Below are 12,190 nucleotides of genomic sequence, written 5' to 3'. Positions count from 1 at the left end.
CCCCAACTCGAAGAGGACGTGTGTGTGCACATGCAAAACAAGCCCCGTTCACAAGCACATAAGGAGCAAGGATAGAAACAATGTGTGTGACCCACTACTCAATGCCCCTCTTCATAGAAATAGAAAAGCAAATGTCAATCACCTCTCACAAGTGGCATATAAAGACACGACGATGCTTAATCAGCACCCCTGTTACAAGAAATTTGAAGAGAGTTAGTTTGCCATCATTAACTTGTCATGTGGCACAAATCGACAAGCTTTATTGGTCCATTCAAAATTGCTCCCAAGAGTTCAACGCTTTACCAAGGCCAAAAGGAAGAAAACTTTTGATGCTGCAGAAACAGTTCCATGAGACCTTGCACTCAAAAAGAGAGAAGAAGAGGAAAGAAGTTTTAATGTCGTAGGAATAATTCCAAGAAACATCAAAGATCTATCCACACACACACACACACACAGCCATCTCTAGCATAACAAAGTAAGAAATTGATAAACTGCCAAATCACCCAATTTGGGCTAATACACTCTTATCGATTTAACTATTGCCTCTTTAATTCAAAATGCAGCAGAAGACTGCTTGTTAGCTTGTAGCGAAACGTAATCAACTGAGAGAGAGCCCCTTGCACATGACAATACGGGCGTTGGCACTCCCACTCGGGAAGCCTTTACACCAAGGGGAGTGACATGTCAAGAAAAAACCCCTGAACAACAGACATTTTCCCTAGGCAATGCCTTCGATCTGCAACTACAAAAACAAGGAGCACCACTATAAGACTTCAATTCTTCCGTTCTTCATCCCTCAAAGAAAGATCTTCTCCGCTGTCGTTCTATCTGAACGGTGACATGACTTATATTAAACACAACATCACAATACCCTATCACTCTTTGTAGCACAGCATCCGCATCAGCATCAGAGTAGATGGTGACATGACATGCAAGTAGAGTCTTTCCCATTGTTATTGCCCAGATGTGCAAGTCATGTATCGCAATAACGCCCGGTATCTCACAAAGACCCTTCTCAAGTTTCTTCGCGTCTATCTCTCGCGGCGTACTCTCCATTAACACTTCCATGATGTCCCTCAATATTTTGATCGTTGTCCCCAGTACAATCACCGAGAAGAAGAGGGTGCATATCAAATCCACCACTTTCCACTCTGGTTTTGCCCATATAATTGCACCTCCAATCATCACCCCAATACTCTGAACCAAGTCACCCAAGACATGTAGCCATGCCCCTTTCACATTTATATTGCCAGGCTTGGAAGTCCCCCTCTCACCTGACTCTCTTTGCTTAATGTCAATATCCACTTTGAAACTGTCTCTTCTATCCGTTTCTGCAAAAGTATACCTGGGCTCCTGCGTTTCAAGAAGAGGATGTCTTTCATCGTCGTTATGGCCATGATGACTATGGTCATGATGGTTATGGTTATGATGACTATGGTCATGGCCATGCTCATCCTCATAACCCTGATTGCTTGCATTCTCTTCAATTGATGGCAAAAGACTGCTATGTTTGCTTGCATGCCCATGTGCATGATTGTCTCCATGATGACTGTGCCCATGTCCATCCTCATGGTTATGGCCATGATGCCCCAGCAAGAAAACCATGATTACATTGACAAAGAATCCGAAAGTGGCAACAAGAAACATAAGGCGCCCGTTCACGTCCTCACTGGAATGGATCATTCTGTAAATGGCTTCATACACAATGATGCCAGTGAGAAGCCATATAAGTTGAATTGACAGAAGAGCACCAAGGATTTCCAGCCTGAAAAAGCCATAGCTCTGCCTTGGCGTTGCCTCCCAGCTAGAAGCCCAGATAGCAAATAATGATATAGCAAAGCCAGCAACGTCTGATAGCAAGTGAGCTGCATCAGTAAGCACTGCCAGACTATGCGCAAGCAGACCCCCTATAACCTCCACTGCAATAAAAATCAGGCACAAGACAACAGCTATACCAAGCTTTTTGGTGGCCATTGACCGATTGTGTGCATCCTCCACTCGGCTTCTTACATCAGAAAGCCCACATCCAGCAGCAGCACAAGCTAAATTGTCTGAATCTTTGACCCCATCTTTCCATTCAGGAGGGCATGGATCTTCACAGCTACTTTCAAGAAACACCTCTGAAGTGCTGCTTCCCATGCTGCGTGCAAAAAGGAAAAACATAGGATTAAGGCATGAATAATGTGCATGGAAAAAAGGAAACAGTAATACATAGACTGGAAATCATGAATGATAAAGAGACTATGGTTCTTATTTGCCAACGGCAGTTTGTAGCAGCAGCAGTTGAATGTGTGTATGGATAGCAGAGTGTGCACTATTGAACCTCTGCAGCAGCTGCCAATACCATGCACACCGACTGTAGACAAAAGTTATTAAAGCAGTCTTCTCATTGCCGAATCGTTGGTAAGACCTTAATATAATTTTACTCTGGCCTCACGCCCCCACCTCCCAAAAAAAAAACGATTGTCCCTATGCCTTCAAAAAGAAACTATCAGAGTATTTGAGATAAGTTCACTGCTTTATAAGTCAAACCATTGTCATCTGCATGGGTGCATTCGCCTCCGGGGCTTTTTTGTTCGATCAAATTGTCTTCAACACTTCATTGCTCTCCTTCTCCACGAGCACGCCAATTCTTGAAACAATCAAATGCCTCTGACTTGTGCTAATATACCCAAGAATGTTAAGAATTCAGATTCATGTACGGTCGTGGCTCCAATATCTCCTAGGAGAAGATTAGGGAGTGAGGGTTGTTTTGTGGTTGTTCCGAGTATGCTGGCATGAGGCGGGACCCCTATTCCTAGGGTTTCCCGGTGTCAAAGTCTCGAGTGCTTTGCAATTGTGCTACTAAATGTGTGTTTAGCGTTTTGTGCTTGCAGATCAGCCCTAGCATTTTCTCTCTCTTGCAAATTCCTAGCGATCTCTCCTCTTCTCTCTAGCGCTCCCCTTCCCCTCCGCTTGGACACACTACGTGCCGGGTTCCCTTGCGGTGCACGCACCTGTGCCCCTTCGGTGGGCAGTACGCGATAGAAGTTTGTCTACGAGGAGATCTATCACGATAGATTCGAGATCGTTTGGCTGCCCGGTCCCGAGAGGAGGTTTGCTCGCGGTTGCAGACAAGATCGCCACCTGATTCACCCTTATCCATTGCACCTTTGACATGGTATCAAAGCCATGGCATGCTCTCAAATCAAATTGGTGACCTTGGCGAGGTTTTGGTACTGAATTTTTGCGCCGAAAGTAGACGGTTTGCTGTTTTTTCTGCGTTTTTCACTCATTTTTTGGCTCTAGTAGGCAGATTTGAAGGTTTCCCTTCCCCCACCTCGACCTAGCCTCGTCACGTGCCTAAGTTCCCTCACACGATGGAGAGGAGTGATGATTCTAACATGAAATCTGTCCGTGATGAAGAAGTACGACCTGAGGTAGCACACGGTAGTGGAGAACCACCCGTCAATGAGGAGTGGGGAGATTGGTCCTAGTTCTACTACGGCGTAGGTGATCAACCAATCAAGATACCTACCCTCCCTACCTTTTCACTCGGATCGGCAATTGAATGGTGGCAAGTATGTCAGTTGGAAAGCGATCATGATGGCGATCTTCGACTCTTATGAGCTTGGAGGCTTTGTTTAAAGCAACTTTCAAAAGCCAAAGGACCCTTCCAGAGCGAAGTTATGGGAGCGTGTCAATCGAATCCAATCTTTCATAATCCTCAATAGTACACTATCATCAGTCACATCTGATTGATGAAGGTTGCAAAATTGATTTGGGATCGGCTTTCTTCTCGATATGATCGCGTATCTCCAAGCGGATAGCCTTGGAGATGCAATTGAGGACCCTGGATGCGAAGCACTCATCCGTGAGGGATCACATCAACAAGATACAAGAGGATCAACAAGAGATACTTCATATCGGTTCACAGGATATGGCCATCCAACTTTTGGCCTAGCCACCTCCTTGGTATACCAATTTCTTTTCTTCACTGATTACCACAATTGCACACTATTTCTTGGGACGAGATTGTTCCAATGGTGTTGGACCAGGAGGAGCGGTTCAATACAAGAAGAAGCCAAGCTCCAAGCCTTTGGCCCGTTCTTCCAACAACAACAATAATACGAAGCAGAAGGGTGAGAAGAAAAGCAAATACGAGTAAAAAATATACCCAAATGAATCAGAGATAAGCCAAGATAAAGTGCAAGGTATAGAATAGACTCGTGGTAGTCACCCACAAGACGATATAACCATCAGCTTCATCATGCATAGTATTGACTAAAAACCACGACATCCCCACTAACGTCGTCAGTCTGGGTGTAGAACTAGATACTAACATATGCTCCACACTTAACACGCACACACACGAGCATACGTCAACACAAAGTTCAGCGTATTGAGTTTCTGTGATGACTCTAGAGATCAAGGCAGACTAGCACTAAAAGAAGCATTCAATCTGAAAAATTGGCACAAAAATGAGGCGGTTGATAGGAGCCACCCCCACCCCACACAAAATTGGGCACTAAGCGCCACAATTGTGACATAACTCTAGGGTATAGAGTCAAGCAAGAGGTGGACAACCAAGTTGTCACAAGAAGAACCAATCAAAGCTCTACCAGCAAAAGATAAATACCAAACGCCAAGCATGAAAACCAAAAATCTGCAAGTTTGACCTCCCATCAGCCAAGTGAAATGATCAAGTAATCCGCACTAAAAGTCCTCAACTCCCACCATGATTTGTGTCAATTGAAAAGAGCACCACTGGCCAAGCAAAAGGTAGTGAGAGCTTCCAATAGACAATCCAAAATACAAGGATCATGCCCAGTAAATAACAAAATATCATCTGCATACTCTTGGTCAGTGTTGCACCTGTAGGAAACTTACGGAACGTTTCGTTCATACGAAACGTGTTTTATAAAACCTAATCCTACTTTACTTTGCTGAGAGGTTTCTATCCTGGAAGTGTGTGCCGAATCGTTTCATACGCTTGGGCGTCAACATCGAGGTTCTTGTAGAAGAACTTGCGCGCAATCCCAGCCTCCAGGTATGTGTCTGCGTGTGCATGAGCAACCCAAGGCCATGCGCTTCTCTCTCTCTCTCTCTCTCTCTCTCTCTCTCTCTCTCTCTCTCTCTCTCTCTCTCTCTCTCGGACATGGTTATGCCATTTCTCTCTTGAATAACAGGTCTTGAGTTCAACTCCTCGTCGGCTAGATCTTTAAGGTCTCATAGGATAGTTTCCTACGACGTTAAAACTCTCTCCTTCTTCCCCCCTCTCTCTCTCTCTCTCTCTCTCTCTCTCTCTCTCTCTCTCTGATGGGCACCACCTGCCAACGGAAAAGAGCAAACTCAACAACTTTAAGCACTTCAAATAACACTGAACTGAAAGAGATGCACGACTTGAGACAGGGAGTGGCGGAGTTCCACCTCAAGAGAGCACTGGCCCCAAACCTTGGCGACCCTTTCGGTATTTCTTTATATTGCTTGAACTCAGTACATTGCCGGTACTCCATCCTCTGCAACTTCACGCAAAAGCATGCCACAGAGTGAGCCCTTGACTCATATTTAAAGGCCCTTGGCCATGAAAAGCAGTTACAATGAAAACCTTCAAGTTCTAAAAGCATCTAGCCCCAAAAAATATCAACGCAAATTGAGGAAAATTCCGTACATGCTGCCGCATCATCATGTCAACGACACAATTCGTGGGCGTCCATACAACTGCCACGTCATCCGTTGTTTGCGCAATCTTGTGTGTGTGTGCGCACGCGCGCCCGCACGTGTTGGTCTTGCTTTATTTATCTCTGGCCACTTGGGCCCCATTGGACGGGTCCCATAAGTTGGTGGGAACTCCTTATTCAAAATAGGCCACTCGTCAAGACTTTGCCTGTTGGTGAAACTTCTTCTGTTGCTTCTGCTTCTTCTACTGCTACTTCTAGGGTTTATGCCCCTCGGCCAAGATCTACAAATCTGCTCCGTTCTTCCGTGACTTGACATGTCAGCAGTTTGTGACATCCCCCCTTCTTGAAAGAAAGTAATCATCCGCAATTACAGCATATCTACAAAACAACTCAAGTTAGCTCAAAAATTTTCGAGGGTCATTCCGAGGGACATTCCAAGGGACAATCAGTTTTCTCATTCCAGATTGGAGCTCGTGATATCCTGGGTTGGCTTCTTCCCAAAAAAATCTCATCCAATAAGGAATCTCATTCCAGATTGGAGCTCTTGATATCCTGGGTCGTTGGCTTCCTAGCAAAATCTCATCCAATAAGGAATATTCAATAGTTGGCAGATCACTAAAACAACATTTCTCACTACTACACCCGGGAGTAAATCACCAAGCATTGAAACCAGTATTGAAACCAGAGTCAAACAATTCAAATCAGCACCAAGACACGTTTAAAATAGATACCATCCATTTCAAACAAATTCTAAACAAGATAACCAAACAAGTTCTCAAACAAAATTCAGACATAAAAAGAAATTTCGACATTAGTCGAGCTCGAAAAGACGACTGGCTTTCCATCCTAAAACCTGCACCAAGATTAGGGTTAGATTTCTTCCATAAGGTTATAACCGACCGCAGCATGGTCCATAAACTCTTGAATAGTCGAAACAAGCCTCGACAGATAATCTTCTTGTGCGGAGATGGTAGCCCCAAGATATACTAATCACATTGGACCTCCAAGGTTATCGGTTTGAGAAGAGATACATGCTGAGAAATGTCGAGTTGTAATCTGCTAGGGTTCCTATGGCAAGCCTTTCAAGATACCCCACTCCGCCAGAAGCTGCAATCCGAAGGAAGATGTATGAAGGCATGTAACTTCGGGCAAAAATTTTCTTGAAAGCTTGCCAAGTCCTTGGAGTGTCCACCTGGGCATCCACCACTGCATAGCATTGCCTCTGAGAAAAACGGCCGCTTGAAAAAAAAAATCCTTGATCCTTCTCTTGCAAGTGATCTTTATGGCTTATGCCCTATAAGACAGAGCGATCAAGACGGAAGCGCGCTCAATGCACGATGGAGTAAGGGTGAGAATGGCTAATGAGTCCAAGGTCGGGACACAAAGATTCTTGAGCAAAATTTCTCGTGTAAGCTTTGGAAGCGCCAGCTTACTCGGTATGCTTTCAAAAGAGCACACGCCTGAAGCTCTGATACCACTGTAACGGGGATAGGCACAACGTGCCAACAGAAAAGAACACACTAAACAACTTTAAGCACTTCAAATAACACTGAACTGAAAGAGATGCACGACACGAGACGGGGATTGGCGGAGTTCCACCCCAAGAGAGCACTGGCCCCAAACCTTGGCGCCCCTTTCGGTATTTCTTTATATTGCTTGAACTCAGCACGTTATCGATACTCCATCCTCTACACCTTCACGCAAAAGCATGCCAGAGAATGAGCCCTTGGCTCATATTTATAGGCCCTTGGCCATGAAAAGCAGTCATAATGAAAAGCTTCAAGTTCTAGAAGCATCTGGCGCCAAAAAGCATCAGCGCGGATTCCGTACAGACTGCCACGTGGCGCTGTCAGCATAATTCGCCGACGTCCGTACAGCTACCACATCATCAGTTGGCCGAGCATCTTGTGTGTGTGTGTGCTGGTCTTGCTTTATTTATCTCTAGTCACTTGGGCCCCATCGGACGGGGTCCCATAAATTGGTGGGAACTCCTCTTAAAAAATAGGTCACTCATCAAGACTTTGCCTGTTGGTAAAACTTCTTTTGTTGCTTCTTCTAGGGTGTAGGCACCTCGGCCGGGATCTGCAAGTAAGCTTCGTTCTTCAGTGACTTGACTTCAGTAAATAAATTGCACACAAGATTATAATTATGGTGAGGTTTAGTAGAGATGTGTATTAAACAAGCCTATTTGAATATCTCGAGCACATGATTGCTCTCTCTCTCTCTCTCTCTCTCTCTCTCTCTCTCTCTCTCTCTCTCTCTCTCTCACACACACACACACACATAGAGTTCGCACTCTACTTTCACAGATTTTGTAGTTTATTTTCTGAGATTTCTATGTTTATGCTGCATATGTTTATTCCTCTGTTTTAGCTCTTCTTTTACGCTGTTTTTTTGCCGATTTTTTTGCTGTTTTTCCTCTATATTGTTTTCTTTTATTTGTAAGCATGATCAAAGTCAGAAAATGCAGTGAAATTTTCTGAAAATCAGTGTTTTGATCACATTTTCAGAGTTTTAATGAAGTCCTCCTTTCGTTCCATTAAATACCTTGGAAATTTTGCTTTATGCCATGCAGACTCCAGATATTACTAACCTGTCAACATGCCTCGGAGAGCAGGAGCTTTGTGGTGCAACGTTGACAAGGTCAATACATGTATGGGTTCAGGTTCAAAGCAATGGAAGTGCAAGTTTTGCGCTGAAACGCACACTGGGGGGGCTCACACAAGTGAAGGCCCACTTCAGCCACACTCCAGGTTTCGGGATAGGACCGTGTAATTCTGTATCTATGGAAGTTTATAATGGCCTCAAAGCTTGGAAGATTGTATAACTATGCATTCCTATGAAGGATGTGGCTGACTTAGGACAACCACAACAAATCAAAGGTCGGGCAAATAAAGGCCTCGCAAGGATGATGATGACGGTGTTGAAGATAATGCTCCTTGTGCAGAACCGACAGGGACCAAAACAAAGAGAATGGAAATTGTAAGAAAATAGTGCTGAGAGTGCTATAGAGAGAGAGAGAGAGAGAGAGAGAGAGAGAGAGAGAGACGACACCAGATGGGGTCCCAAACCCCCTGTGGTACTTGACGACGACGAGGTGAGGCTAAGGGCTGAAAGCTGAAAACACTAGGGATGCTCATGAGATCTGGATCATGCGCGAAGCTAATGGGCTGAATTGTCGTCGGTGACGACGACAATGACTGAAAACTGAAAAACGTTGGCTGAACTGTGGGCTGAAAGCTGCTCCGTCATCTTGGCTGCGATGGAACGACAGACTACAACGAGGGAAACCCTGATCTGATGGGCTACTGCGGCGATAAGCCGAGCAAATGCAAAAACGCTGCTGGCTGCTAACGCTACTGCCAAAACGCTGGTCTTGCTGAGAAAAACGCCAAAGGAGGCTAGGTCTTGCGAGTACTGATTGGTACTGCTGGTGCTCTGTGCTCCTCTGTGCTTTCTGACTTCTCCAAGTGCCCTATGGGCTTCTTATATAGGTGAAAAGACCTGGGTCGAGCAGCCCCATTAGTCCCCCACGATCTGGAATGTGAAAAGTCACTTAATAATAAAAATGACTGCAAGGGTTGGTTCACATGCACTTTGGGAAAAAAGGGTTCATGCGGTAAAAATGATCATGCTAGGTACTGGGTCCTAATGCTGGTGATTTTGGGTTGTGCAATCATAGGGTATACAACTACTCTAAGTGCCTGGACATGCACGTTCTACGTACAGGCTCACAAAGGTGCCAGAACACTTCCTAGGCAACCTAAACCCTAGAAGTAGGTACAGCTTGTCCAAATGCACACAGGGTTAGATGTGCACATGACATCCCCCCATTTTCAAGGTGAGGTACTGGTACTGAGCTGTATAGATTCCGTAGAGTCCGCCAACAACTCCTAGCATCCTGCGAAGTACTCTTCACTAGCCCACTTTGCTGCGTGGACTCACGATACTTGAACTTCAAGAAAGTGTGCAATGCTTGCTTCTAAAGCGACATAGAATAATCTCCTTCAGCTCCAATGCGTCAACTTCATCTACGATCTCAGGTTCATCTTCTTCAAGGATCTCCTCTCAGGAATCTCCTTGAAACCACTTCAAACACAACATCAGACATACATGTTGTTTGTTGAGTGACTAGAAAAAGACTATTCTTCCTAAATGACGGTGGATGGAATGCATAACTGACAGTAAGGAAACATCGTGAATTCCTCGAATGCAAACTCTTTATCTTTTCTAGAGTGATCTTCATGCATCTGTGCTCATCCGTGAGTGAATCATGTGCATCGTGCAATATGGCATTCCCATGAGAAGGTAACAGATAAAGACGATGACGACAATACAAGAGACCATCACGAATGAGAGACTCGAACAATGCATACGGACTAATCATGCGAACAAAAGATACTTCCTGAATTGGCTCAACTCAAGAGCAAAGATCGGTCCTTCGTGACTGATCGTATCTGCAATTGGGTTAGCTTTACTAGAAACACAATCAACCAAACCACCAAATTGCTCACAAGACTGGAACCATCTAGCTTGACGGTCACTCCAAGGTGTACTCGGGACAGACTAGAGCAACTTGAAGGCATGATGATCCTTACGAACAATCAAATCTCTATCATGCAAAAAATGTGTGTAGTGCTCCAGAGAAGGAATGACAACAAGAGATTCCTTTTCATGCAATCACTCATTCATTTCTAGACAGTGGGACTGTGTATCGAGAGAAACCATGAGACTACGTGTTTTATCCTCTTTCAAAATATGAAAGTGAGAGATTAATGGCAAAGGTGGAATGTTTGTGTCATAGCGAAGGACCACCGCAGGTGCTCCTTCAACTTGAGAGAGTGTGTTCTCTTTCCAAATAACTTGTGGATTATAATCTTTAAACCACTTGACGCCAAAAATCAAATCACATCCTTTGAGAGAAGAAACCACAAACTTTTGACGAAACCGATACTTTGAACTAACACTCACATCCGAACATACATGCTGAAGAAGAGTGCATGTTAGGAGCAAATCCAAAGATCACAATGGGATCTATTGGAAGAGCTTTTAAACATGCGCTCTTCACAAGAGAGTCACTAATCACATCATGCATACTACCTGAATCAAACAAGATCACAATGCATTGACTAATCACATGACCATAACACTGCATAAGAGACTCATCTATATGATCACTATAAAGTTGGGACACATTAGTGTTCTCACAGATTGCATTAACAAACGATATGGATTGGGTTCTTTTGTGGATTCTTTAGGTGCTTTCTTAGGACAATCTCATTTCATGTGACCTTTAGTGTGGCATTCAAAACATCTTCCTTCCTTTCCATATTCAATGCGTTCTTCAAAACTTAACCATCCTCCTACTATCCCTCGAGCAGATTTTTCATAACGTGTCACTTAGGGGTTTCCTGAGTTTTAGCATGTTCTTTACTATCACTGTGAGGTGAAGCGTTATGTGCTCTAGGTGTAGCAGAAGATTGAGAAGCAAAAGAATTACCATTCGGTTGATTCTAAGAGATACTCGACTTGTTCTTCTTCTACTAAACTTTGTTGTGCTAAAGCGATTCTGACAGCGTCATTGTAGTCCGTAGGGTTGAAGACTTGCACGTCAAACTTGATGTACTCGTCTAACCCAAAGAGGCTTGCCTTAATGAGAGATTGTGCAATAGACCAAAACAAAGAGAATGGAAGCGGTGAGAGAATAGTGTTGAGAGTGCTAGAGAGAGAGAGAGGAGACGACACCAAATGGGGTCCCAAAACCCCCTCCAAGGGCCCCCCTCTCTATTGCTAGAGAGGAATTTGCTTTAGATTGCACAAAGTCTAGTACAATGGTTCTAGATGTTGTGGTACTTGACGACAACAATGATGATGTCAACGACGATGACGACGACGAGGTCGAGGCTAAGGGCTGAAACCTGAAAACCCCAGGGATGCTGATGAGATCTGGATCATGCGGCGAAGCTAATGGGTTGATGTCACAAACTGCTGACATGTCAAGTCATTGAAGAACGGAGTCAACCTGTAGATCCTGGCCGAGGGGCCTAAACCCTAGGAAGTAGAAGCAGTAGAAGAAGAAGAAGAGAAAGCTCCCACCAACTTAGGGGACACTGTCCGATGGGACCCAAGTGACATAAAGGAATTAAAATAAAGCTAGACCCAGCACACACACACAGAGGCTAATTTGTGAGTAGCTTGATGACATGGCAGTTGATGTCTAGATTTTCCCGTTTTACGTTGTCTGCTGATATGGCAGAGCTGTACGAATTTCTGTAAAACGCGTTGGCAGCTTTTTGAGTGCAGCGCTTTTGGACCAGATGCTTTTAAGTTTACTACTTTTCATGTAACTGCTTTTGAGGCCAAGTTTTGTTTTGTTTTAGGAGTCGGGTAGGGCACGCCCGGCCGCTCTCCTCATACACCAAAAAAGTGCACAAGAAGAACGACCAGGACTATGCACCCAGAATCCTAAGGCAGACGCTTTTGTCACTAGTTTCTTATGGACTACGAGAGGCCAAAATTATCTACACTCT

The 12,190-nt window shown here is 44.4% G+C and overlaps 1 protein-coding gene across 2 annotated transcripts in view; it reads right to left on the bottom strand.

The window, feature by feature from the left end:
• Positions 1-388: 388 nt before the first annotated feature.
• LOC147418010 (metal tolerance protein A1-like) overlaps positions 389-12,190 on the bottom strand; it is a 61,530-nt gene continuing 49,728 nt past the window's right edge. Inside the window, exons 2-3 of one of the 2 annotated variants that reach the window (XM_086506730.1) lie at positions 1,956-2,140; positions 389-1,850 (exon numbers count right to left, since the gene is read on the bottom strand). In XM_086506730.1, the coding sequence (XP_086362856.1) occupies positions 790-1,850; positions 1,956-2,139 (1,245 nt within the window). In that variant the 5' untranslated portion in view covers position 2,140 and the 3' untranslated portion in view covers positions 389-789. Of the gene's footprint in view, positions 2,141-12,190 lie in introns of both variants that reach the window. The other variant, XM_086506729.1, reaches the window with a different exon arrangement.

The sequence above is a fragment of the Adiantum capillus-veneris genome, chromosome 30, assembly GCF_014529385.1.
Source record: "Adiantum capillus-veneris isolate H3 chromosome 30, ASM1452938v2, whole genome shotgun sequence".
In the NCBI taxonomy this organism is placed as follows: domain Eukaryota; kingdom Viridiplantae; phylum Streptophyta; class Polypodiopsida; order Polypodiales; family Pteridaceae; genus Adiantum; species Adiantum capillus-veneris.
This window is presented reverse-complemented; position numbering and strand designations above follow the sequence as displayed.